General features: G+C 36.1%; 1 protein-coding gene across 1 annotated transcript; it reads left to right on the forward strand.

Annotated features, from left to right (window-relative positions):
• On the forward strand, window positions 1-26,993 carry TMX3 (thioredoxin related transmembrane protein 3). Its single transcript, XM_064705766.1, has 16 exons — window positions 1-78; window positions 283-337; window positions 5,002-5,041; window positions 6,033-6,156; window positions 9,276-9,321; window positions 10,278-10,358; window positions 11,264-11,363; window positions 11,610-11,687; window positions 13,953-14,019; window positions 15,971-16,069; window positions 18,062-18,119; window positions 18,829-18,882; window positions 19,212-19,268; window positions 22,623-22,752; window positions 24,921-24,989; window positions 26,346-26,993. The coding sequence occupies exons 1-16, from the start codon at window positions 30-32 to the stop codon at window positions 26,610-26,612; spliced, it is 1,374 nt and encodes a 457-aa protein (XP_064561836.1). The 5' UTR covers window positions 1-29; the 3' UTR covers window positions 26,613-26,993.
• Window positions 26,994-27,203: the final 210 nt, after the last annotated feature.

The raw sequence follows: 27,203 nt of genomic DNA on the forward strand, positions 1-27,203 counted from the left end.
CCTTCCGGCCTTGCCGCGGCTCTGTCAACATGGCAGCGGCGCCGGGCGGGCGGCCGGGCTGCCTCCTCTGGGCGGCAGGTGACGGGCGGGCGGTGCCGGGCTGGGCTGCAGGGCACGGCGGCGAACAGCGGCGGGGCTGGGCGGCGGGCAGCGCTGGGGCAGGCAGCAGTGTAGGGAAGCGCTGAGGGGGGCAGGAGGGAAGGGATGCTGTGAGCTGGCGTGGGTGAGCGCCCCGGGTTGGTTCGGGCATCACTCACGGAACCCTTTTCCTTCCCCTCGCAGTGGTTGCACATGTGGTGGCGTCAGGTGCGGGTTTTGTGGAGGATCTAGATGAGTCGTAAGTATTGGGGTGTCTTGCGTAATTGCCAAGATATTGTTTGTCTTCTTGTGGGGAACATGACCCCCGACTTTGTGCGTGGTGTTCTTGTCGAGAAAGCTACACTGGAAGAGGCTGTGACTTTTGTAGCAGGAAGGACAGAGAGGTTGTGGCCTGAAATATCATAGAATATTCTCTGTTGGAAGGGGCCCAAAAGCATCACTGGAGTACAATTCCTGTTCCTGCACAGGACTCCCAGAAAGTCACACCATGTGCCTGAGAGTGTTGTCCAGACCGTTCCTGAGCTCTGTCGGGCTTGGTACCCATTTCCCTGGGGAGCCTGTTCCAGAGCCTAAGCGCTGGATGGGTGTAAAACATTTTCCTGATACCCAACCTAAACCTCACCAGCACAGCTTCATGCTGTTCCCTGGGGTCATGCCACTGGCCACCAGAGAGATCAGATACTGCTCCTCTGCTTCCTCTCCTGAGGAGGTTGTACACTCCCATGAGGTCTTTCCTCAGTCTCACCTATTGAGGAGATTCAATTAATGAAGCTGAGGAACATTTTAATTTTTCAGCTCCTTTAAAGCTGTTACTCTAGTGGTTTTGCCAGAAGTGTTCTTAGGTTTCCTTGCTTGTTCTTTCTTTCTGGAAGGGTAAATATATTGGTGTGTTGGTGCTTGCCTCAGGTAAAGCTGATTGCATTTAACCAAGTTCTTCATTAGTTTGCAGCCTGGCTGCCATGAGGGGTTGGGAAAATGAGTCTAAGTGTGTTCATGCGTGGCCAGAAATGGAAGAGAGAAAGAGGCTGCAGGACCAGTTCATGGCTGCTTGAAGTGCCAGTAGTATTTGTGTAAAAATGTGCCTTTACAACACAGTTAGTCCCAAGACTGTGCAGGAGTTGAAGTTCATAGTCGTGCCATGAGCTTGGTTGTGTAGTGTCAGTGTTGGTGTACTGGTTTGCTGTAGCAGTTTGGTAGCTACATAGTTGCTGTTTCCCATGAAAATTACCCAAATGTTTTTTGGGGTTTTTTTTTGGTCAGATTATCAGGTTGATATCAAGTGCTACAAAGTGCAGCATGATTATTGGAATTGAAAGAGAAGGTATGACTGGTAGGGAGGAGAAGTTGGCATTAGATGACTGCTTTGGGATAAATTCAGCCAGTTAAAGGTGACATTTTCATGAGGTTTCAGTCCACAATAAATTGCATCAAAGAGCTAAACTGTCAGGAAACCACTCACATTTTCACAATATTGCTTGTTAATCATAAGATCAGGTGAGGTGTAGTGATTTTATGGGTGAGGGGATGGGAACATATGGAAGGAGTTCTCAGGAGAGACACAGCAGTGTCTCTGGTCTTCTGAAACAACAACTGAAGCATGGGAACTGTTTGGACTTGGTTTTCAAAACTTGCTTTTTTGTTTTTAAAACATGCTCGTATATTCACGGATTGAAGATGCATTCACTTAGCCTATCTTTGCTCCTACTTCATGTTCCTGTATCATGTTTCCACACGTGTGTGTTTAAATATATTTGCTGTTCTGGAATGACAAATCATGATTCTGTTGTCACATAACTTTTTAAAGTAACTGATAAAAGGAAATCATATTTTAGAACACTTGAATTTTTCAATTACAGAAGCATGTATTTGCAATTGAGAGTAAGAATCGAAGAATTGTTTAGGCAGTTTTTGTGGGTGATTTTTTGTAGCTAATTGGCAAGTGGTGAGAGAGGTCAGAAAACCCATTTAAATTTAATTGAAATTAAAATTTATTTTAAACAATTTAAATTTTAGTTTAACTTTGCTCCAAACCAGAGAGCAGTGACTGGTGAAGTTTCAAGTTTTTCATTTGAGAGACAACAAAATGTTATGGATGTTCTGCTGTTGCTGAAAGCTTTGTGTTCTTTGGAATTTTAGTGGTTGTAAGCAATGGGGACTAGTACAGGGCACAGGTCCCTTTCCTAAGCTTACAGGATTTAGGAGAACAAGGAGCAGAGCGGAGCTGACAGAAGTGCCCAGCTGGGCTGCGGGAGGGTGCACAAAATGAGCTGTGGTTCCTCTTGGCTTGTGCTGCTCTGATAGCAGATCTGCTGCCTCAGGTCAGTGAGGATGTGTGGACTTGTTCTATGGCATAATGGACTGTGATGGGTGTGGACTTGTTCTGGTGGCATAATGAAGCAGATAACTAATCTGACTTAAAAAGGAAGTGGTTTTCTGTCTGTGGGGTGGCTCAAACCAGGATCAGAAGCATCAAAAATGGTGCAAGAGGGAAGCAAGGAAGAGATACAGTAGCTGGGTTGTTTTGGAATTGTGACCTCGGTGTTCAGTTTTGCTTCATGCTGTTTTTTTTTTTAATTGTTCATGATTAAGTGGGGGCTGAGAGAACATTTGATCATGTGGCTGGGAAGATGTATGGGTTTGAGACAAATAATTTTGATTCAAGGATGTGCAACATTTATGCCATCTTCCCATCAGTGTGATTGTGTTTCTGTCAGCTGACAGAGGCTTGCACAGAACAGTTAGAAGAGACACTGAAATTTTGTGCCTGGAAAGCATATTTATAGGGCCTAGAAACAGCATCTTCAGAAAATGCTTCACTGCTCATTTGTAGACAGATTTCTGGTTTTCTTCAGCAGTGTGAAAGTGAACTTCCTTAACATTGTCTGGTAATTTAATCATTGACATTAGCAAAACTAGAGTGAGTTTTGATAGGGTTTTGTTATACTTCAGATTTTAGTTTCTGTGGAAGTTGATTAGAAGTATGTTGAAACTTTTCATTACTATAAAAAGTACAGTGTTTTTTATACAATATTAAACTCTGTTGGAAAGCTCAGCCTCCAGATGTTTCATTCTTTCTCTCTTTTCTTTCTGTGTGCTGGCAAGGTAGCAGTCTACCTTTCTCAGTACTCTAATGCTCTTTACAATTTGCCATAACAGCTGTACTGTGGCAGAGGAAGGAGAACATTTAATTGTAAATTCTTCTTATGCAAAGAAAAAGTGATATGCTAAATTGAAGCACAGCCTAGGATCTTATGATTCAGTAACTGCTTTCTGCCTCTTGCATCATAGCCAATTATTTGGCATTGTTACTGGAAGTTAGCTGTAGCTCTGTTAGACTTCTCAGGAGATGCTGGCCTCTTAGTGGTTCTTTCATTAGCTCTATAGTGCTTGGGGTGGTGAGGTAAATTTTTAGTGAGGTTGTCAACTAAGCAATTTTGTGACTTAAAAATGTTGCTTTCTATTAGCAGTTCTATAGCATAGTCTCTGCAAATACCTTTCCTGCTGATGTACAGGCACAGCAGCCTTGGTATGCCATCAGTAAAATAGGCTGGAATTTACCAGTGAAATGCTGCAATTCTGAGTTTCAAACACTCAACACTGTAATTAGATTGTATTCATGATTTCTGAATTATTTCTGTCAAACAGCAAGCCAATTATCAGCCATAGTATTTCTTCAAGACCATTATGGAGTGTTACAGATTCATCTTTAAATGAAATATAATAAATTCTGCCTCCTGCTTATGGGCCATTTATAGGCATACTGCATATTGGGAACTGACAAGTTGAGCTATAACTTGTATTAATTGGATCATAGGTCCACACTTAGGCATAATTATATGTAAATATCTCATTTTGCAAGAAGAGTGGTGCAGCTGAAATGCTGTACCATGTATGCCATAGTGTGTGACTTTAGTCCCAGTCCTAGTCACTTACAAAGTGTGTCTTGTACAAAAATAAACCTTAGGTTAAAGTTCTAGCTAATTTAATTCCCTACACAGAACTAGTCAACTAATGCAGTAATTCATATGATGTTGTAGTGACAACAGTGAAATGTGTAAGCAGCATTTTGGGAGATACCAAAGAACTTTGATTTATCAAGCTTAGTTTTGTATTAGAGATTTTAGAATTCAGTGACAGATTTACAGTTAATAACACCAGTTAGTTAATTTAAATGCCATTTGTCTAGCATTAAGAAAATTCAGTAGCACCCCTTTATCTCTGGATTTTATCAATAACTTGATCATTTTTATTCCATTAACTTGATTTCTTGGTTGTGTGCAACTTTAATAGAACTATAAACTGACACGCCTATAGTAGAATTTTAAAGGAAGTTGAATTAAAATTGCTTTGCATGTTAATATTAAAGATAATTTAGTTAGTTTGTGTTTAATAAGGCTAAGATTAACAGTTTAAGCCAATACTCAAAAGATCTGTATTACTTGGTATATAAAAATACAACCAAATATATTTAATATATATTAAATATCTTTAATATATATTAACCAAAAAACCAAATATATTTAATATAACTAAGGCAATTGAAAAATACTTCTTCTCCCTAGATTCCACATGCTAGTCAAATATCTTCTGTGTGTTTTGGTGTGTATTCTTATTTCTTGCTGTTTTTCTGTTTTGTTGTTTTGGGGTTTTTTTGTCTTAGGAAATAGTTAGAGAAACCTAATTGGCACAGCTGTGTGTGTAGTGTCAGGTAGAGGGACAATATTACGCTAAAAAATAAGCATCTCCTCTGTTTCTCCACCCTCAAAGAAAGAAACAAACCAGAAATCTTGTATCTATACCTTTATATTAACCTTATTGTAGAGTTTTTCTATTTCATACATACATTTCACTATTTTATTTTCAGATACATAACTTATTACTTTCATTTTTTCCCCTTTCCAGGTTTAAAGAAAACCGTAAAGATGATATTTGGCTTGTGGATGTGAGTATCTCAGAAAAACGGGAAGTTCTGCTGGTGGAAATCAAAAGGCAGAAAGCACAGTGCTACACCCTGTAGTCAAGCTGCTTCATTGCTTGGAAAATTGTTTGTACATGATGCAGAAAAACTTCATGACAGTGATTCTGACAGGATAGATAAGCAATCTGCTGTTCAGGCTGAGCCAGGAATAGACTGAATAGACTGCTGAATAGGCTTCAGTCTATGTTTTGCAGTCCTTTACAAAGGAAAGCAGATTACCTAACACACTCAGGAGGTGATAACCTCTGTTGAAAATTTTTATAATTCCTTTCATTAAATATATCAGCTGATTTGTGTTCTAGACTTCTGTTAGCACTGAAAGACCAAATATATGAGACCCCTGTTACTTTTCTAAATTGTTTGGAAAGACTCAGTGCCCCTTATTTCAGGGACAAAGAGTTTTTAAAAAGATTGAGTTTGCTTGTGAATGAGGTAACATTCCTTTTCTCACCCAAATACGTACTGTAATTCTCAAAATTCTGTTACTCAGATTAGGGATTTTTTGAGTGGGAAAAACTATATGAGCTACTTCAGAGTTATCAGCAGTGTATAGCAAAACAAAATCCAACTTTTGTTCAATTGTGACCTTATCTTGTAATACCAAAACATTGATATCTTCTGCCTGTTGACAAATTCATATTTCTGGATAGATTGTTTATACGATCTTCTGACTTTCAAAAAAAATGTTATCATGCAGTCTATTCCTAAATAAGAAATCATATAGTAGTGCAGCAGTTTAATGTATTCTTTTCAAACTTGTGCATTCATGTTAAAAGTAAGACTAAATCATAAATGTTGCTTGTCATGCTAACCTTTTAACTTGCAATTTAATTAAGACATATAGAGTACCAGGACTGGAAAATAAGTATTGCTAATAATTTGAGGGTTAATTGTAGGATCAATTTCTACTTTTTTTTTTTTTTTTTTTTTTTTGTGAAATTTATTTGCTTCTCAGTTTTATGCACCTTGGTGTGGCCACTGTAAGAAACTGGAGCCTGTGTGGAATGAAGTGGGCATAGAAATGAGAAACATGGGTTCTCCAGTAAAAGTTGGGAAGATGGATGCAACTTCCTTTTCTAGTAAGTATGGTTTTTTTAGGGGTAAGTCATTACAGCCTCTGTTTTGAAACTAATTTTTTTTCCTTGTAGTTGTTCTTCTGTCATAGCACAAGTACGAAAACAGTAATTGTAAAAAATTTTCCTGATTATTTTTCCTTCCAAAAGTGACAACTTTCTGTAGTGTGTGCTTTTTATATGCGCATTTGTTTCTGCTTGAATAGGGAATTCTTCCTGACAAATGGAAAGTAAAAGCCTCTCAAAGATCTGCTTTTGATATGCCTCTTAGAGTACTGTTATATAAGCACTTTTGTGTGGTGTGTCTCTGGAGAGCATCCAGTTTTAGGTTCCTTCTGTTACTGCTGGAGGAGTGCCCGTGCTCTTGCACTTACTCATTTCAGGTAATCGGTCCTGAAACTCTTTCACAAAGCGTGCTGAAATAACTGAATTCATTGCATCACTGATCACTGCTCAGCTGATTTCTTCCCATGTTTCTCTGTAAATGTCTTCTCAAAGAACCAAATTTAGTGCTTTCAGTGCCTTTTTGCTTGCTGATGCCTTTCATATGTGCCGACATTTTCAGAGAAAACCCCAAACCTTCGCTGCTCAGAGGAGTGGTTTTGTAGACGTGAGAGGATTGTTGAATGCTTCACAGTACTTCCTTTGTGTTTGTGTGCTTCTTTATTGTCAATTTGCTTAAATCTATGGTGAACCAGGAGGATACTTAAAAGAGTAGGTATAGGGAGGAGTGGGGCCCAAGTGAGATCTACATGTAATAAAATTTTGTAAATACATGTAGTGTTTTTAGTTAATATCCATTCAACCTGATTATTCAGGTTTGTTGTATTTGCCTAAAATGTTATGCAGAATACTTTTCTCAGTGGTATTCCAGTTTTTCCTGTGCTTAGATATGGGAGAGTGTGGTCTTTTGAGATTAAAATCATTTTGCCTCAAAGACCAATTTATTGTATATATCTTTTTCTGTAAAACCAAATAAATATGACTTCATGTTTCATCTTAAAAATACTTATTTTCTATGGAAAAGTAAGTCTGGAGAACTAGAAGTTTCAAGTTGATGCAACCAGGTAACTTCAAAACTGGGAATACATTTCATGGTTCTCTGACTTTCCAGTCATGTATATAAAATTCTAAATCCTATAAATTGTATAAAGTCTTACCCTGAAATATTTGTATTTGTCATCCTGTTACTGAAATCTTGTGGTTTATACCCAGAACAGAATTGGTACTATGTTTTTGTTATATAATTAATTTTTACTTATATGAAAATCACTAAAAGCTGCAAGGGTTCCTTTGTGCCCTGGAAAAGATTTTCTTCTCAGATTTGCTACCGGTTTCATAGTGTCTGATAAATCTTTTAAAATAGTTTTTTACTCTCATTTTCAAAGAGGAAATTTTACATCTGAATACAAAAAACTCCACTCAGCTTAATACCATTGCAGTCTAAAGATTCTCTGAAATCAAAGTAATTCAGTCTTGAAAACATCAGTAGGAAATGCAGCTGCAATGTGTTCATGTCACTAGGAAGGAACGTGAGTGGTTTGCTCTGCGTAGGAATATGAAGTAGTATGAAAGAGCTGAACTTTGGGAAGCTTGTTGTCAGAGAGCTGAGATCACAGGTGAACATATAAATCATCCAGTAAATGTTACCTCTGGTGGCTCTGTGGAATGAGGATACAGCTCTTGCATCAACAGAGCAGTCACCTGCTGTGGCATCAGTTTAATTTTCAAGGTGTTTGGCCTCAGGAGTCCGCTGTGTGAGAGCAGAGTAGAAATACATCACACCTAGGGCTGCCACAAGTGCTGCTGTTTGCCTCTACTGTATTCTTGATATCAAGAAGTAGAGGTGATGATGTAAGTAAGTAATTTCCATGAAGATGAGAGAATTTTGGTAATTCCCATGGCTGGAATGTTTAAAAAATTATTAAAAATTGTCTCTTCTCCTTCTCCTAAGCACACACAAGAGCTGTACAAGGAGAAATAAACTGTTGACAGCTCTTGTGATTAAGTGCTCTAATACACATTTTAATGCATTGCAGTTCTGTGTAGTAGAGCTGTAAGAGAAAAGGATCAGAATCAAATTGATCCTCATGTGTATTTCTTAGAACAGTTGTCTTTGATTAGATGCCTGTAGGTGAGCTGCTGGTTTTATTTGTAGTGCTGTGCAATAAGGTACTTGCACCCGATTTAGGTGAACAACCTTGGGGTCAATTTCTAAACTCTTTGCACAGAAGGCATCCAACATCTGCTTGCTGTGGCGTGTTTTTGTAGCTTCAGAATGATTTTGTAACAAGCATTGATTCTAGGTGCTTTCTGAGTGCAGGGATTGTTGCTCAACAGGGAGTTGCACAAGTATTGCCACAATTTTAGACTTATTTAATCCTTTTTTGAGATTGTGTAGTTTAACTTTTGGAAAAAACTGAATTTGATGTAAAGTGTAGTTGAAGGTGGCTGTTGCTATGTTCACAAGTGGAAGGGTGGTTGCAAGTTATACTCCTCCAATTGGTGGAAGCAAGATAAAAGTTTTTAAAAAGATCTGAGGTGAGGGAAAAAGTTCTGCAGTTGTCTTACTTTTAATCACTTCAGTAAACATCAGGTAAGTATCTGATTAGAAAGCGCCTGCTTCTGGTAAGGTTCAATGATAGTAGACATTTACTTGTGTGGAGTATGATTTAAAAACTTTTTTGTAATAACTGCAGTATGATTCTGCATTTCTCATTAGGCATTTCTTTCAAGTATTAGTATTTACAGCTCTTCATCCTCAATGCTTAATTTTTGCCTCTAAATTTTCTGTCAATTGTATGTGCATATTCAATGCATGCTGCTTTTGGTGAAAGCAGACCAAGCATGTCTGTCTAGAGGATTTCTCATGACATTTGAGTTGTGGCACATGAATTGGGAGGCTATCCTGGCACCCTGCAGCACCTCTGAAAGAAGTCTAAAATTTAATGATGTACCTTAATAACGGCAGGCTTTTTTTTTAAGCAAGTAAAGTAATCCATATTGAGCTAAGTGGTATTTTTTTCATTTGTTTTTGTGGCTTGAATAGTAAAACATGTTTAAAGATTAAGGTAGGAGAGAAAAAAAAGTCTTGGTTCACTTTAGCATGAACTCATTTCTTTCAGGTATTGCATCTGAATTTGGAGTGCGAGGCTATCCAACAATTAAGCTGTAAGTCGATCCTTCTTATTGAATTTCTATCAATGAATTCATGACAAAAAATTTAAAAAATCTAAATGACTGTCCATTTAGAAGTCTCAAATTGTGTAATGTATAGTCCAGTACAATGTCACATTAAATAAAAACTCAGTGGTCCTAAGTACTTTTTACTGTGGACATACTGGGGATTTTAGCAGGTTATTGTTTAACCAAACAGTATTCCTAATGGATGATAATAAATCTTGTCAAGTTAGTTTTTTCAAAAAAGGAAGCAGAGATGTTCAGCTTGATAATCTTTAAGGATGAAAATTTTCATGCCGTATAGAGGAATTGAAAATTCCTCTGAATTTCCTAAATCTCTATGCATTTAAAGAAAGCCTGTCAGCATTAGTAAAACTGACTTGAATACTTTGCTAATGCAAGCATGCTACATCCACTCTCAACAGAATACTGTAACCTGACCAACACTTCACTGAAGCATAATACATAAATTTGAAAGGTTTTGCAGATCATTTGATACATTTCATTTATAAAAAAGCATTAAATAAGTTTATATGCTTTCCTTTTACAAGGACTAATCCCTAAGTAGTATAGATGTTGAGTGGGTTGGGTTTGGTTTGCGTGTGGGGTGTTTCATCATTTTAGGGAGGCTTTTTAATATGGTCATAAACAAGTGTTCTGTGTGCTCTAAGTGTTCTAAATTATCTGTATGCTTACAAAGTGAGCACTGTGCACTAGAAGAAAGAATTGTAAAAGGATTTTAAGTATTTCAACAAATCAGTGAGTCAGATACTGTGTAAATAAGCTTTTATTCCATAATACCATTGTATTGCATTATTGAGTTTTATATTTTACTGACCACTTCTTTGGCTTATCACTGACTGTAAACATGAAGGTTGAGAAATCTTGTATGTACAAATGTAGTTTAGATGATTGCTTTTCTGTTCTTTTTTTGTCTGTTTGTCTAGCTTGAAAGGTGACTTGGCCTACAACTACAGAGGACCTAGAACCAAAGATGATATAATTGAATTTGCTAATAGAGTGGCAGGGTAAGTATACTCTTCTCAGAGACTGGTTCTGCTGACTTCAAACTTATGTGGGACTTTGAAGTGGGCCAAGACCTCTTTAAAAAAGAACAAGATACTGAAATAAAAAAAAACTATATGTGCTATGAGTGTGGCTGCATGGGAGACTGGTGCTAAGTTAAGATTATTTATATCTAAGGCCACATTTTCTGGGTGTTGTGCTTACATTCAGAATTTTCTCTCTCAAATGATGGAGACTTTACTGTGGCCTTCCACTGTATAAAGACATCTCCTAAGAAAGACAGTTTTTATCAAGGTCTGTACTGACAGGATAAGGGGAAATGATTTTCAACAGAAAGAGGATAGGTTTAGAAAAAATATTAGGAAGAAATTCTCTACTGTGAGGGTGGCAAGACACTGGAACCAGTTGCCCAGAGAAGTTTTGGATGCCCCATCTGTGCAAGTGTTCAAGGCCAGTTTGGGTGGGGCACTGAGGAGCCTGGTCTGGTGAAAGATGTCCCTGCTCAGGGTGGCAGGGTTGGACCAGATGATCTTTAAGGTCCCTTCCAGTCTAGCCTAGTCTGTGATTCTGTGACCAGTAAAAGGCATCCATGTTTAAATCATAGCAGCATTTTGTAGTAAGATCTGAATTTCATATTTTAAGTGTCCTGTTTGAGGAACCTAATATGTTACTTGGTTGGGGAGCGGGGTGGGAGGGAATGTGCTTTTTTTCTTTTAGTATAAAATATAATAATAATAATTCTTTTAGTAATAAATAGAAAAACTAAATTAATTTTCTAAATTTTGGAATTTATTTTTTGAAAAACGTTACAAAAAACTGTATGACATTTTCTTGTGAATTTTTATTTGTTTGAGTTTTGCAGGTTGCACAAACTGAGATTTTTCTATGTCTTTGTTTCCCTTTCCAGACCTCTCATCAGGCCACTTCCTAGCCAGCATATGTTTGAGCATGTGCAAAAGAGACATCGTGTACTTTTTGTGTATGTTGGTGGTGAATCTCCTTTAAAGGTTTGAACCTTGATTAAATAAAATTACTTCTCTTGGCTATTTAGGGAGTCATTTTAAAAATCTTTCAAAATACTGAAGTGCATGCTTGTAACAAATTCTTGGGTTTTTTTACATTTATCTTTTACAATCTTATGCCATAAATATGTTTTCAAATTGCTCTTTGAAGATAAAGTATGTGACAAAGCTTTTGTTTGACACATACTAAAAGTTCAGAAATTAAAAAAAACATTGTTTGTATTTTTTCAGGAAAAATACATTGAGGTTGCTTCAGAACTAATAGTTTATACATACTTTTTTTCTGCCTCAGAAGATGTGCTGCCTGAGGTAAGCTGTTTCCATTCCTACTGCTTCCCCAGAAATGGCATTTTTCTCCTCATCTATGTAATTTTGCTGTTTTGATGGCAGAGAGGTGGCTTTTTACAGTATGTTTGGCTTTGGTAGATATCTGGGTAATTACACTGAAACATGTAATGTTTGACTCTATATGGGAAAATAATACAACCCAAATTCCAGTCTGTCATCGCTTTGTTTGAATTAATATGACTGAACAAGGCCAAAATACTTGTTCAGTCATATTAATAAAATTAATCAGAGGATGAGCAGAAGTCAGTGTGGGCCACAGAACTTGCTCAAGAAAGTAGATAGTTGGATTTTTACCCAGTGCAAAACTCTTGTTGCTCCCAACAGTCTTTTCACCAAACACTTTTAAAGCTAATCAGGAGTTTTTAGCATGAATTACTGCTGTTTCCTGATTTAGCAGAAGTGAAGAGGAAGTTACTTTCATCTTGTACAGTACAGCTGATCAACACGTTAATGTGCCCCAGGCATCAGCCAATCCAGTCCACTGGCTGCAGAATTCTCTTGTGGCTTCTTTTAAGACTTCTGTGATAAGGAAGTTGTTTACAGTTCACCACAAGGGTGGAAAAAATTGATGTTACTGTAGTGAATCTAAGCATTGTTGCTTACTTGTTGTAACAAAATTAAAAGACTTTTTCATTTATTGTTATCTCCAAGTGAGACCTAAGTCTGCCCCATGCCTACTTATATGTGACTTTGATGTCACTTGGTGATTAATGGGGTAACAACTAGCATAATTTGGTTTGTTGTTTTGTGGGGCAAACTTAGGCAGCTGCATTTTACAACACCATAAATAGGACTGGCCTCTTTACAAATAGTGCATTGTTCTCCAGTTCTCCAGAAGCCTTGTATCAAAAGCTACCTTAATTTAAATATTGCTATTTGCACTTCAGCTCCAGTTGAGCAAGAAAAGTACTGTTCAGTTGTGCAGTGGAAAGAGTAAAAAAGGCTGGAAGTCTTTGAGGTTCTGTGATCACACTGACATAAGCAGTGAGCTCTTTTTTCCCCCAGAAGATAATTTCCCACCAGTGTCATTTAAGCTGAAGTAGTGATGGTGTTCAGTATTCTACGGAGATGCAAAAATGTTCAGAAATTTGTGGTTGTGAGTTGTTATGAGCCTTTGCATTACAGTGTTCACTGTTAGGCTTTGTTTCATCACTTTAGGTAATATTGTTCCAAGCTTAAGGCATCTTTCACAAGCTTGAAGCTGTACACAGATTGATTTGTCCTTCAACGATGTTAAATTAGGTTTTAGGCAAGTGAGAGAACAAAGCATCATCTGGGACTACCTTCTTGATTGTTCATATCAGCTATTATATTATTTATAGATTACTGCTTTTAACTTTCTTAACTTTCAAGAAAGTTAATGCAGAATGACAGAAGGCATGTCATTTGGAAATGATGCTGTCCTTTACCTTTCCAAAACATCAGGAAATCAGATGATTCAGATTACATGATCAAAATTAAGCTTATGATACAGTTCTTTCTTAACCAGAAATACTGTTAAAATTTTAACTTAGAATGCTAGCAAGCTGTAAGCAGTAGATGCAGTATTTTTTCTACGGCAGTTCACTAAAAACATGAGTTGTAAAATAAATTTTTTTTTAAATAAAATTATTTTGAGTTCTAAGAAGAAAATTTCTACAGCTTGCTGGCCATCGTGAATACCATGTTTAGCATGGTAATACAGGCTTTTGTTATTTGTCTAAATTAGGTCTGTTTGCAGCCCTGTGTGCTGAAGCTTTTTTCTTTATATTCCCATCAGTCTGAAGCACAGGAAATAGCTCAGATTTAGTGGCACATGTTACTGGTGGTACTATTTACTCTGCAAAATTGAGTGTCCATTTAGTGGAGGCAGCAGTATGACAGGTATGCTGACAACAGCACAAATTGGGAACTGAAAGCATGATTGATAAAACCCTCAAGTTACAATTTCCTAGCTAGAGTCTCCATGTCCAATCCATAAACTGCTCATGCTACTGCAGATCTCAGTAAAAATCACATTTCTTTTATGCTTCGTGAGATCTACTTCTCAAAAATATATTTATGTTGCATTATTTTTAATATACAGAAGCTGATAAATTTATCTTAGTACATGTAGGCAAAAAATATTTAGATATACTTAGAGATTTTCCTCATGTACTACATTTACATGTTTTCAGATTTTTTTTTTTTTTTTTGCTTAAAAATCTTTTAATCTTCCATGGATTGATTAAAACCTGACTCTTTCAGTATGTGACATTGCCTGAATTACCTGCTGTTATGGTCTTCAAAGATGGAACTTACTTTGTTTATGATGGTAAGTAAAAGTGGACTTTACCTTAAGACAAGATATTTAAAGCATATATGGAGAAACTGGAGTTGGGATTTTTTGAAGGGTATGTAGGGATACTTGGAAATTCTTCAGTTTTAGGATAAATAGCAGCTCTTTCGTGAAGGAAAAGAGAGAAAATTTACTAGTTCTTCCACAACAAAATGCAAGGAATTTCGCATTGCAAAGGATTTTGCAATTTTGCATTTTGCAATGCAAGCAATACTGAAGTTGAAGTGGTGATGTTTGCTTTATGTTTTCAGTAAGATGTAACTTGCAGTATTGCAGTTTTGCCTGCATTAACATGCTTAGAAGAGTTACTGCTTCCCTCACTGTACAAATTCATCACACACATAGACTACTTTACCTGGTTTGTTCAGTGTGTAAGCTGTAGAAAGGCCCCCTGAAACTGGCAGTGTTTTATAGCATTGCTGTTTCTACAGTGTGTATATGCAGTACATAAGGCCAGTACGCCTGCCACTGCTGTAAAAGTGTGTATCTGTGTATATGTGTGCACATCCATATGAAAGTATTACATTGTGCTCAGACTGTACCATCAGGCATGTTAGAAGCACGTACACATACTCAGTTACATTGCATAGCTGGGCTTGGAGACACACCACTTACTTTCAAAAGCATCTCCTCTTGATTCACATTGTTTCAAATGCAAGTTTTCACTTTAAGTTGGAAAGACATCACTCAGAGATTGTTCTGCAGGTTTAATTTCTTAGGATAAGTAGTATTCTTTGTGTCCTCATAGAATGGATGTACTTGTCTTCCTCTCGAGTTTGTTGTTTCCAAATAAAAATTCACTCTACAGCCTCCATGGTTTGCATTTAATTCTTTTGATCTCTTTTAGCAATCTGGGAAAAGGAAAGCTTGTCAGAGAAACACTTCTTTTGCTCTGTGGCCTGCTTGCTTTTTCCACACCTTCTGAAACAAATACAAAAACTGTAATAATTCAGGCCTTTAATTTACTTTGTAAAAATTTTACTTTTTTATAATGTACCAGAAATATTATTGGAAGTCAAATCATGAAGACGTATTTTAAGAGACTGAATAAAGTTTTATGTGCAACTGTTAAAACTGGCAGAAATATGAAGAGCTCACTATAAGGAAAAAGTTATAGCAAAATGCACTTCATTGCCCTGACCTTTGTCTTGTTTTGGTTTGGGATTTTTCCCCCTCTGTAGTAGGGGAAATGGATGCAGATCCATGGGATGTGTTGTGCTTGGAATTGCTTGCTGTTACCTCACAGCAGATAATTGTTAACCTGAAATTATTGATACTTCAGTCTTTATAATAGAATTTGAGACAAATTATTTATTGTGCATTTTTTGACATAAAATGCAGCATATATGTATATATGTTTTACTTGTGGTTTAGATCTAATTGATGGTATGTATTAGAATTTCATTCTTAATAGGTTAACACATCTAGGATCTTAAACTAGCCTTCAGTAGATTGTCAGTCATACATGATTATTGGTTCATTTATGTTCACAGTGCTGTTTAATGCATCTGTTTTTTCTTCATCTTTCTGTTTCATTTAAGGACTCTCACAAATACTGCTTTCTGTATTTTTGTATCTCTACTTGACAAGTTATGTACACACACCCCTTTAAAAGCAGGGTTTAAACCTGTTACTTTCTGCACTGGATCACAGTTAGCTTCTAATATAGTATCATTTATCCTTGATTTGGAAAATAAAATTATCAAATCGACTTTTCTTGCTTTTCTATAATATGCTTTTTTGTTCAGTGATTGAAAATAGCTTTAGAAGTTTTAAAACTTTAAATGCCCTAAGTGTGATAATTGATGTAACAAGGGTAAAAGGAAAAAGGGAGAAAAATTAGTGGTTGCCTCATTAGTACTGAAATAGTAAATCTGATGGTCCACCTCTTAAAAAAATGTATGTAATCCTTTTTTTTTAATGTCAGAGTATGAAGATGGTGATTTGTCATCCTGGATAAACAGAGAAAGATTTCAAGGCTACCTTCATGTAGATGGCTTTACTCTGTATGAACTTGGAGATACAGGTGAGATGCTGCTGCTGCTAAACCATTTGACACTATGTACTAAACTAAAGTAAGAAAAGTCAAAAGAGTACTAAGAACACGTTTTTAAACTTTAGAAATTAATATCAGATTAGAGCTGATAGTTGCAGTATTTTGTTGATGTTGAACTGACCTGTGACTAGAAGTTTCACATACAGTCTACACTAGTCCATTCCTCACAACATAAAAGTTAGTGTGTCTAATCCTCTGATAATCACAAAAATTAGTAGGACTTTTAATTTAAGAGCACCTTACATTTTGCATAAGTTTCATGTTACCTCTCGCAATACATGCAGGGAATTTTAAAACTAGATTTAGAAGTATCAAATATGGATTGTCCAGATATCTTGTATCTAGTGGATTTAGATATCTTTGAAATAGATGTGGCAAGAACAGGAGAGGAGCATGTATTGAAGTGGACTTTTCCCAGAAAACTTCAGCTTTCCTTTAGCAAAAGTTCTACAGGCCAGATGAAAATTTTGCAGTCAGGCGGCCTCTGGAAAAGGCACACAACTTGTACTGCTCTTAAGGTTTATACACAACTGAGGTACCAGTGGAAATACTCTTAAGTGTTGATTTTTCCAGGCCAGGACATCTTATCATCCATATTCCATTTCAAAATACTTAGATTCAATCAACACTGAGTTGTTTCAGGTTTTAAAGAATATGAAGTATCTCTGTTCTTACATGTTTATAAAGCTAATATTGTTACACCTACATTTTGAATGGTTATTTACAGAAATGCTGTTGGGAGTTGTTTAAATATAAGTTATTTCTTCCTGTTACATTTTTGACTAACAATTCCTCAAAAACAGAACCCAAAACTTTATTAATACACTGGAGAAGCCATCATTTACTTTAAAGAGCTTTATGTATTAATACATAGTACCTGGAATTTATCTACATCATCTTTTGCATTCTAAAGGCCAAGTCTCCTGGTGTATTTATTAGGTAACATATTAGGGTGGAAAGAAATGGGGAAAAATTGAGAACTGATGTATGGAAGAAGTGGAATGGGGAGAAGCTACTATTTCACAAGGAATTATGGAAATGAATCATAAGTCTTGCCCTTAAAACCCTTCAGTATTACTTGAACAAGAGTGACTTAATTTTTGAGGGGAATGCTTCCTGTGGCATGGTGATAGGTAGGAGCTGAGCAATTGATGGTCTTGATGGGGAGGGTTTTGAGTGAATTGTGGCATGTGGAGAGAACTGAAAAATCAGCCCTCTGGAGGCTTGGGTTAATATGGTTGATGACTGACTGCACTGTTAACAGATCTACTTTCCTAACTGCAAGGCTTTGATCTGGAGAAACTTTGGGCAGCTTTATAAACATACTTTTATCTGATTGACCATAGCACTCTTTGGGTTTGGAGATTTTTTTCTTTTAATCAGAAAAACTTCACAAAGTAAATCTTGAAGAGATTGGTATATTCTGGTGTTGACCTTTAAGCTCATCTGTCAGAGGGCTGTGAACTAAATTGTGTTTCTGATGTCATGAATTTTGGGCTCTGCCAGTACATTTTCCAGTTTTTTTTCCTTAATGCTCACAAGAGTATGAAAAATAGTTGTTAATAAATCCATATAATAGTGATTTAATCACTTACAATCAGTTTGTAATTGCTGCTATATAATACAGGTCTCCATAGCCTCATATTTAGCTATATGTAAATATGCAGCTTGAGTAGGAAATTAATTTTTATCTGCATTTTCTCCCTTTTGACTTCTTTCTGTAGATAGGCTTTTCATGCAATGCTAGTGGTGTGGCATTGAGCTCCATCTTAATTTATTTTCAGTAGCTTTAAGATCACAGCTCGGTCAGCTTGAAGAGGCTCTTTGGCTGTGATTCGTGTTTATACTTAGAAACTTATTCCTGTCCCTGGAAAGTACCTGATCTTCTAAGTTGACATATTTCCCATTGGAGAATGTGTGTTTCTTTTTAAATGGTTTCAAGAATTTTATTCCTTATTTTAGGAAAACTTGTGGCTATCGCAGTCATTGATGATAAAAACTCTTCAGTGGAACATACCAGGTACAGAATTAAGTATTGGTAACCCTATGGAAGAGATGTGCTGGTATGACATAAGGAAGTTTGGAAGTTGCTTAAGTATTGAGAAATATAGGTTAAATGAGTGGGTTAAACTTGTAAATGTTCTGACTTAGTGTACTAATTTTACTTAATTTATGGCTTGGTCAAAGCACATGTGAGTTCACTGAGATGGTGGGAGTTCCTGTATCACTTTTTTGCCATTTGTTAATGGGATCACAGGAGCTAATGGTGATCTCATAGCTTTTGAAAGCTGTTGTGTCACCTTTTAAACAAAGACAAAAGTGCTTGAGTTCAGATGACTTTGAGATGAACTCAGTGAGTTTAAACAAATGACTGTACTTCAGTTCACTCACATTGAAAATGAAGCTAGTGATGCTTATATATTAGTTGTCTGTGGAACTTTAAACAAGGGATGTTTTTGCTGGGGTTGGAGTTTGCCAAAGAGACTGAGAGGAACAAGACCTTCCCTCATCCCATTCTGGCTGCATATACAGACTAAAAAAATTCTGTTCAAGTACTGTGTATGCTATTTTCAACCTTTAGGAACTAAGCAAGATGAACAAGGTGTTTTTTTATAGTCCTTTTTGCTGATGAGGTATGAGTTGCTGCTTACTGGGGAAATCTCAATGTTTATTGTTTGTATTTAGCAGGAGTTTATCCTGGATATCCATGCCAATTTTTTTCCTTTCAGATTAAAGTCGATTATTCAGGAAGTTGCCAGAGATTATCGGGATCACTTTCACAGGTAGGGACTCTGGGACGCGCATGGGACTCTGATGTTTTAATACTTCTTCTGCATTAATCTTTCTAAGACAGCAGTCACTTTTTTTTTCCTAAGTGAAAAACGTTACAGTGTGTGCTTTTATATTTTTATACTGATATTTAATAGAACCATTTCATTAACTGACTGTGTTTGATAATGCTGTGTTCTAGATCATCACTTTTTTTGAATTACATTTCTAAGTGTGTGCTCTCATTTTCAGTTATAGGAAAAATGTTAATGGAGAAGTTTTGCTGAAACCCACTATTGCATTTTCTTTTTCATAATTTTATTTCTAACTGCTTCTCTTTCAGGGATTTCCAGTTTGGCCATATGGATGGAAATGATTACATTAATAGTTTACTAATGGAGTAAGTAAATTCTTATTTGAATATCTTTCTTCGGTTGTATTTGTTACCAAATGTATTTAATTGATAATAATCTTACAGAAATTTCTTGGCTTTCATGACTTAAAAAAAAACCACTGTCATCAGAATTCAGCCTGTACTGTAGTATCAATTAATTGTTAAATTAAATGGTATAAATACATAATTTAATGTTAGATGTTTAGCTTACTGATAATGCTGATTAACAAAGCTTATCTTTTAGGTCTACTTTGTTAAATTTCTGTTAGAGTTGTGAGGCTTTCATTCTTGGTGTATCTTTATGACATGCATAGAAATGCACTTCTGCAGAGAAGCATAGAATGCGTGGAAGATGCTGTCTGCACTTGATATGTACATGGTATATTTTGAAATATATAAATGGTTTAGCAAGATGCTTGACAGTTGCCCTTACTATGATCCTTTTCTAAAACATGCATAATTAGAGTTGAGTTGCTTGGCATTTGTAGTTCACTACTTCTTCTCCTCTGGCCTTTGGAGGTCTGAAAGACAGGAAAACCAGGAGTCAGTATTATAATTCTTGAAGTTTTCCAAATCCATTTCTCAGGGATCAAAACATTAATTAAGCATGTGTTCATGATCCTTAAAGATTCTAGAAGCTTTATACAGACCCAAAAGAACAAGGTCTGTATTTCTCTAGAATGTCTGTAGATTAACTCCTGCTTTAAAAACAATTCTCTCCATAAAAATTATGTGATATGATTGAACTAGTGCTTTATAATTGCCAAAAGTGAGACCTCCCTCACTTCATTAATTGCTTCTCCTGTGCAGGCTCTTATGTCTGTCTGCTGAGCTCTTTCATCCTGTTTATCTGTCAGAAAAGTGTCTGGTTTTTGTCTGAGCAAGTAGGGAAGTTACTTTGCTGATTCAACAATGTGAATGTTATTCCCTTCTACTCTGCTGAGTATCAGCACAGATGTGCAGAGAAGCAGGGAAGGGAGATGAGATACCTGGGAGGAGGGAAATTAAGGGAAAAAAGACAGAACTGCCACTTGGAGTGGTAGTGATCTAGTGGCAAGGTCTGTTCAGCTGGTTTGTTTCACTGAATCTGCAAAATGCCTGATTTTGTTATTTGTAGTATATGGAAAGTTCTGGTTCAAGTACTCACCAGCTTTTAATTATTTTCTAAACCTAGTGTATACCTTTCAAGCATGAGCAGGAATTTGCGAAAGAATGCAGCAAATTATGTTCAAAGCAGTGGCTCTTCATGTGGCTACATGAATAATTCGAGTTTAAAAAAAAAGTATTGCAACTGCTTCAGTTTGTCACCAGGTGGCAGCAAGTAGAAAGAGAAAAAATCGGAATAATGAGAAATGTATCACAAAACACTGTGCTAGATGTACATAGGAACAAATTCTGATTTCTTTACAAAGGACAAAATATTGTATGATTTCTGGGGATAGACTAAGACCTTGAAAAAAGTACATTTATGAACTTGACTGTTACTCCATTAGTAGACATTATAATTCTTCTGTCTTTTCAGCAGTATATGAACATGCTTTTGTTGGATTAGAAATGGTACATTTGCAACCATGCACAAAAGAAGGAATCAGAATATTATGTATCTTAATTAAAATACATAATTTTGCCTAAAATGTTACTTAAAAATGCATTTCAGTATTTCACTGAAAGCAAAAATACAGCTAATATCACTGTCAGGTATGTAGAACTCTGCTCTTGAAAGTAACACATTAAATGTGCTTTTGTGAACTTCTGTATAGCATAAAGAATCTGTACATGGAGGTTACCTTTCAGCTGCTCTACCCAATTCCAAGAACAGTAGTTACCAGACTGTTAAATGCAACAGAAATACTGCATCTAAAAAGTAAAACTTGTTCTGTTTTGCTGGAAGGACATATTTTGGCAGGAATTGGGAACTTGTCACCAGATGCTTGCAGAAACAGTGACTTTGCTAGCGGGCCTTCTACTTAGATTTCTTCTTTGTCCCTAGTAAGAAGAGAATAAAAATTTCAAGGGGAAATATTGTATTTATTGAATCTTATGTTGCAGGTTGCCTTGGTGTACAAAGTTGTGTTATTTGGTTGTTTTTTCTAAAGTTGTATTTAAAAGATGGCATTATTTTGCTATCCCTGTAATTGCCCTTACGGTTTTTGAGGTGTCACCATGGTTTCAGCTTCAGTATTAGGAAGAGAGACTGCATCTTAAATCTTTTAAGTATTCAGCTTTCTAGAAGTTCAGAAAATTGGCATATATTAATAAATTTTTTCACTTTTAGGTTTGCATTTGAATTTAAATCAAAACCAAAAGCCCCACCTAAAATGTGAGAAAAAATTTAGGATAATTTCAGTGACTCCAAAGAAAAATGGACATCTTGAGTAAATAACCAGTATTTTCATTAAATAATTTACTATTAATTGATAGCCACAGATAAGACTGAAATCATCATCAATTTTACATATATTACAAATGTAAATGGATGGGGCACATTAGACAAGGGTGAAAAGGTAGAAAAATGAGGTTTGCATTGCTTCTGCTGTGAAGGAAATACTTGAATTCATTACAGACAGAATTATACAAAATTGATAAAGACTACAGGAGATCTTAAACTTGTTTAATATATTTAAATCTTTCTTTTTGAACAATGTACTTTTGCAGTATTAAAATTTCTTAACCTGATCTTATTTTGAATTTAGTGCTATAGCAAGCAGAAGATTGTGTCCAAATCTGTGTCCACAAACTGGTTTGTGTCCAGAAATAATGTCTAACGTTTTTTTCTTTCCACTTATGTATGTGCACATGCACAAGACAGTTAACTGCTGAGTAATAATTCTTTAAAAACTCTGTTCCTCATAAACCATATCTAAAAGAGCTGTAGAAAAGCTATGCTTGGCATGGTTTCTTCTTTCAGTTTGACCAGCAGATGTTGATTGGTAAAGGTGATCAGTTGGACAATGGTTGTGTGAGATTAAATTTTTGAGTTACACTTCTGCCTTTGTTAACTTAAATACTTAATGTATTTCATATACAAGGCTGCTATTTGTGATCTCTTACTATTTGCAAAGTCATAAGGTACCTGATTTTCTGGTGCTCTGGGTATGTAAAATGCTGTAAGCATCAATAGTGTCACTGACAGAGATGTGATGGAAAACAATATTAATGAGAAACGTGCCCATATCATTCATGTTCATACCATACCATGCCATACCTTTTCTCTTGCTTTCTTGTTTTTAAAGAATTACTACAAAGAGCACATATGAAGATTAATAGATTACCTTTTGAAATAATGTAGGGACTACTTGAATTGGAATATTTTATATGGTAGTTGTTTAAATAGATAAACTGTCTCTTTTATGTTTCCAGTGACTTGACAATCCCTACTATTGTTGTATTGAATACCTCCAATCAGCAATATTTTCTACCAGATAGGCACATTGAGAGCACAGAAGACATGGTTCAATTTATTAACAATATCCTGGATGGTACAGCTGAAGTAAGTCTTCATAGTGGCTTGGAATATATTGGTTAATGTTTATTTCCTTAGATGCTAAAGTAAGGAAAAAATTTGTTACTCTGATATTTATGTGTGTGTTTAATATTCCTGTCCTGTCTTACTGTCTTGGGTGCTGTCACTGAATATGGGATTGTAAATTCTGCAGTCATGCTCTTACATGTTGTACAAAGCAAGCTTTCTTTTGTTTATAGCATAATGGTAGACAGCTTCTTTTGATATTCCTTTTGCTGGTGCAGTTATAAATGGAGGGATTTTTATTCATCTCCTGGTTTGCATTAAATGCATTTGTTTAAAATTTTGAATGATAGTGCATAATTGAACTGCACCTTTTCTTTTGGGTGGAAAATTAATAAATCAAATAGCTGGAGGAATTACAACTTCAGAGTCAAAAAAGCAGTATTATACTTGCTTTGGATGTTAGAAATGGACACAAGCTTACTCCTCTCTGCTCTAAAACTAAAAAATAGCTGTCGTTTGTTAAAACAGCAAAGTTAATTGGAATTGATGACTTGGATATTTTTGGGTATTTATTCCCTCAGTGTACTGTAAGTTGAACAGAAAGCTATGTTGTGTGGATGAGGAAAGAGGTCATGGAGCAGAACTTTCATTTGTGCTTCTGGGGAAAAAAGGTTTTGCCACGAAGGGCAACTGATAGTTAATAATTTGGCTGCCTCTTGGGAGAAGTCTGTTTTTGGTTTAAACCCCAATTGGCTGTATATTGAGAGCTTCCTATGTTAGCTTAAACCCACTTTACTTCATGCCAGCAGTTTTAGGTCGTTGGCTGGAATGGCAAATAATGCAGAAGATATTTGTCATGGGGTTTATTTCTGTTTATTTAATCTGCCTGGTTTTTGTGGACCATGGTATGGGTGGATTTATGTGCTGTTCAGGACTTTACTGGCCATGCTTACCATTTCAGTGTGAGGGGTATTGCTATAACTCAGTGGTTCTTTGTTCTTGAGTTCTCGCTTTTTTAATGGTTTTTAAGTGCATTGAGTTATCAGCATCAATTAGACTCTAATTGTATGTCTCTTCCTGGTTGAAACAACAAATGTAATTGGTTTCTGTCTGTTTTTTTTTACTTGGAGAAGAATCATTTGGGATGCCTTGTGTTTGTTGCTATAGTGTCAATTAGGTCTTTATATCTTTTGTTTGCAGTATCTCAGCTAGAGTGATTAAAGGTCAGTCTAAATTCACATCTCTGTACAATACAAAAATACAGGATCTGACTTCATTTAAGCTGTCTATATTTAAGGTGTCTGTAGACATAAAATTGCACTACTTTGGCTGCATTCTCTGCCCAAGAAATTGTGCAGCTCTTGAGGAATGAGAGTCTTCAAAGTATGCTGGTAAACAACTAATAGGATGCAGACTTTCTGAACCACAGAGAAGTTTCTGACCAGTCTGGCTTTCCAACTTCTCTTCCTTGGGAAGTGTTGGATTATTCTCCTGGATGATACTGTTATTCTCTAAGACTCTGTAGGTAACTTTTTACAAGTCATTTTTGTGGACTTCTTTTGTTGTTTGGGGGGTTTTTGGTCAGATCATGTGCTGATGAGTTGACTTCCAAATATGAGTTTGTTTCTCTGGCTACCAAGGAAGGTGAAAACCAGTCCTGTTGAGCAGAAAGGCTACCTTCTGGTTCATGTAGTTATTTTGAACACTGCTGAATTAGAGGGCAGTGTAGGTGTAGCCTGTCATTGCTTGACACAGGTTTTATTTGTTACACGTTCATATCTTCTCTTTGCTTAGTTCTTAGATGTTTCTAACTGTGCTGTCGTAATCCATAAGTGGATATTCAACAAATGCAGGAAAGTTCAGAAGAACTCTGCAGTTTTACCATTGTTACATGGGACCGTTGCTAGTTTTTGTTCACATTTCTTTATTGTAGAAGAGAGAGTGTCAGCCCATTGTCTAAGTTGGCACTGATTGTTTAAAACAATTGTGAGAGACCTTTTCATGAGACTGCTGAATAATCTTTGTCCAAGCTTGGCAAGGGGAAGTGTCTGGGCATCATGAGATGTAAGAATAATTACTTTTCATTTCCTTCTAAAGGGACTTAAGATTGCAAGGTCTGAAGAATGAACTTTTGGAATCATAACTGAAAAGTGTCAGCAGTTTTGACATGGTTCCATTTGAAATTTCAGGCACAGGGTGGTGATGGACTTCTGCAAAGAATCAAGAGAATAATCTATGATGCCAAGTCTACTATAGTGGTAAGTTTTATTTTTCATTGAATTAGATGGTGCCCTTGTCAGTCAGGATAAAAACACTTCCATAGGGTTTTAAAAATATTTTTTTATATGAGTTGTTTTTATTGTATATATTATAGGTATATGCATAGGTTTAACTTCATTAAAGTTCTTAATAATATGTGTGATAAATATTCAACATATCTTAGTTTCTTCATTTTTCACTGCTTTTCTGTATGCCTGACATGTATTTTAAGGGATAGAACAGAGAGAATTCAAGGTCCTTGACCCTTTTGACATCCTTACCTGAAACTGGATACCACTTCACTGTTCTAAGGAATGTTGCATTTTTGTTTAATTACTTAGAGCGTAAGGGATTAAATACTACTCTTTGTGTAGTTTTAAAGCAAACATTTTTACTATCTTTCTCATAAGTTAATTATGCTTAACAAAATTTTGTTGGGAAGATGTACACAAATCCATTTCTTTTCTTGTCCTATGCAAGCAAATAAACCTATGTGAATTTAAGTTGAAATTCACTTGCTTCTAAATGAGTGTCTTCCAAACTTTTGTGAAGGTAAAGTGTTTAGCCACCAGTTTCTGAAAACATTGGTCCTTCTGCCTGTGCCATTAAGCTACTCCTCAACAGGAAGCTCTCCAGAATTTTTTTGCAGACTAATTTTTGACAAGAAGACACAAGTAAGAGTTGAAACTTTTTTCTTAAAAGTGGATTTTAACGCCCTTAGAACAGTTGTTTCTAAAACTTCAAAGAATGCATAGGATATGCAGTTGGCATGTAAACATTAACTATCCCAATGCAATATTGTGATACTGAACTTGTGTCATTTTTTATGAACTTATAGTAGAAATTGCTGAGGTGGAGGGCTCCTTGCCATTTTTACAGAAGAAAGCAAACAGACAAACCTTATAAAAAAGCCCCACAAAGCAACAGCAATAATAAAACCCAAACCAAACAAGCAGAAAAATCAAAATAACGCATGCATTAGGACGAGAGGACACAGTTTTGAGTTGTGCCAGGGAAGATTTAGGTTGGACATTAGGAAGTGGTTGTTAACAGAAGGGGTGATTGGGCACTGAAATGGACTGCCTAGGGATGTGATGGGATTCACCATCCCTGCAGATGTTTAATAAAAGACTGGATGTGGCACTTAGTGCTGTGCTCTTGTTGGTGGTGTTATGTCATAGGTTGGACTTGATGATCTGAAAGGTCTTTTCCAACCTAGTTGGTTCCATGATCCCTCTAAAAAATACTGATTTTAATTTTGGATGTTTTTTGAATAAATACACAGAGTGATAAGAGAAGTAATGCAGTAACTTTGTATATTCACTGAAAGTGGTTTTTACTTTCTATTTCAACAGTCTGTGTTCAAGAGTTCACCACTGCTGGGATGCTTTCTCTTTGGGTTACCCCTGGGGGTCATCAGCATCATGTGTTATGGAATCTGCACAGCTGATACAGAGGGAGAGGTGTTTGAGCATGAGGGAGCCAAAAAGGAAAGTGGTGATCGAGAGCTCACAGATGAAGGCAGTGAGGAAGAACAAGAGGAGGAAAAGAATGGAAAATACACAGAACTTTCAGATGGAGAGCTTAAACAGAAAGACATTATGGAAAAGAAAAAAGACTAACTTGTTTAGCAAGAGAATTCTCTAGAATTTCCAAATAGACTTATTTATTGGCGGTTGTCATTTATTGGTTATCTTCATGAAAGAGGATCGTTTTATCTGCATAATGGTAGTTTTGACTTGCATGTATTCACATTTTCTCAGAAATTGACAGAAAAAAATGGATGTTCTCTTAATTGTCCTTAGTAGATTAACAAAGAGCAATTTAAACTGAAGAAATTTTCAGATACAGTTCTATACCATTTTTGTAAGAGTTTTGAATTGTTCATTTCCAAAACAGAGATAATGTTACTTGACCTTACTATATGTGATGAACTGCTATTAATATAGCCCAGCTATGCACTGAATCATATAAAATTAAAGCTGAAAACAAGGAAAAGTTAAGAGAGCTGTAAAGTGTTTTAGAGCCTGATAGCTGAAGACAACTTAAAAGTTTCATAAGTCACATGTTCTACCTGTTGCACATTAGTGTGGGAAAAGAAAAACAAAACCAAAACAACAAACTTCTGTTTCCTCAAATTAAATGCAAATTTTTGGGAATTGGAGGACCGTTCTACCATAGCAGTCAAGAATGTTTACTAGATACAGAATATG

This window comes from Zonotrichia leucophrys, chromosome 2, assembly GCF_028769735.1.
Source record: "Zonotrichia leucophrys gambelii isolate GWCS_2022_RI chromosome 2, RI_Zleu_2.0, whole genome shotgun sequence".
NCBI lineage: Eukaryota > Metazoa > Chordata > Aves > Passeriformes > Passerellidae > Zonotrichia > Zonotrichia leucophrys.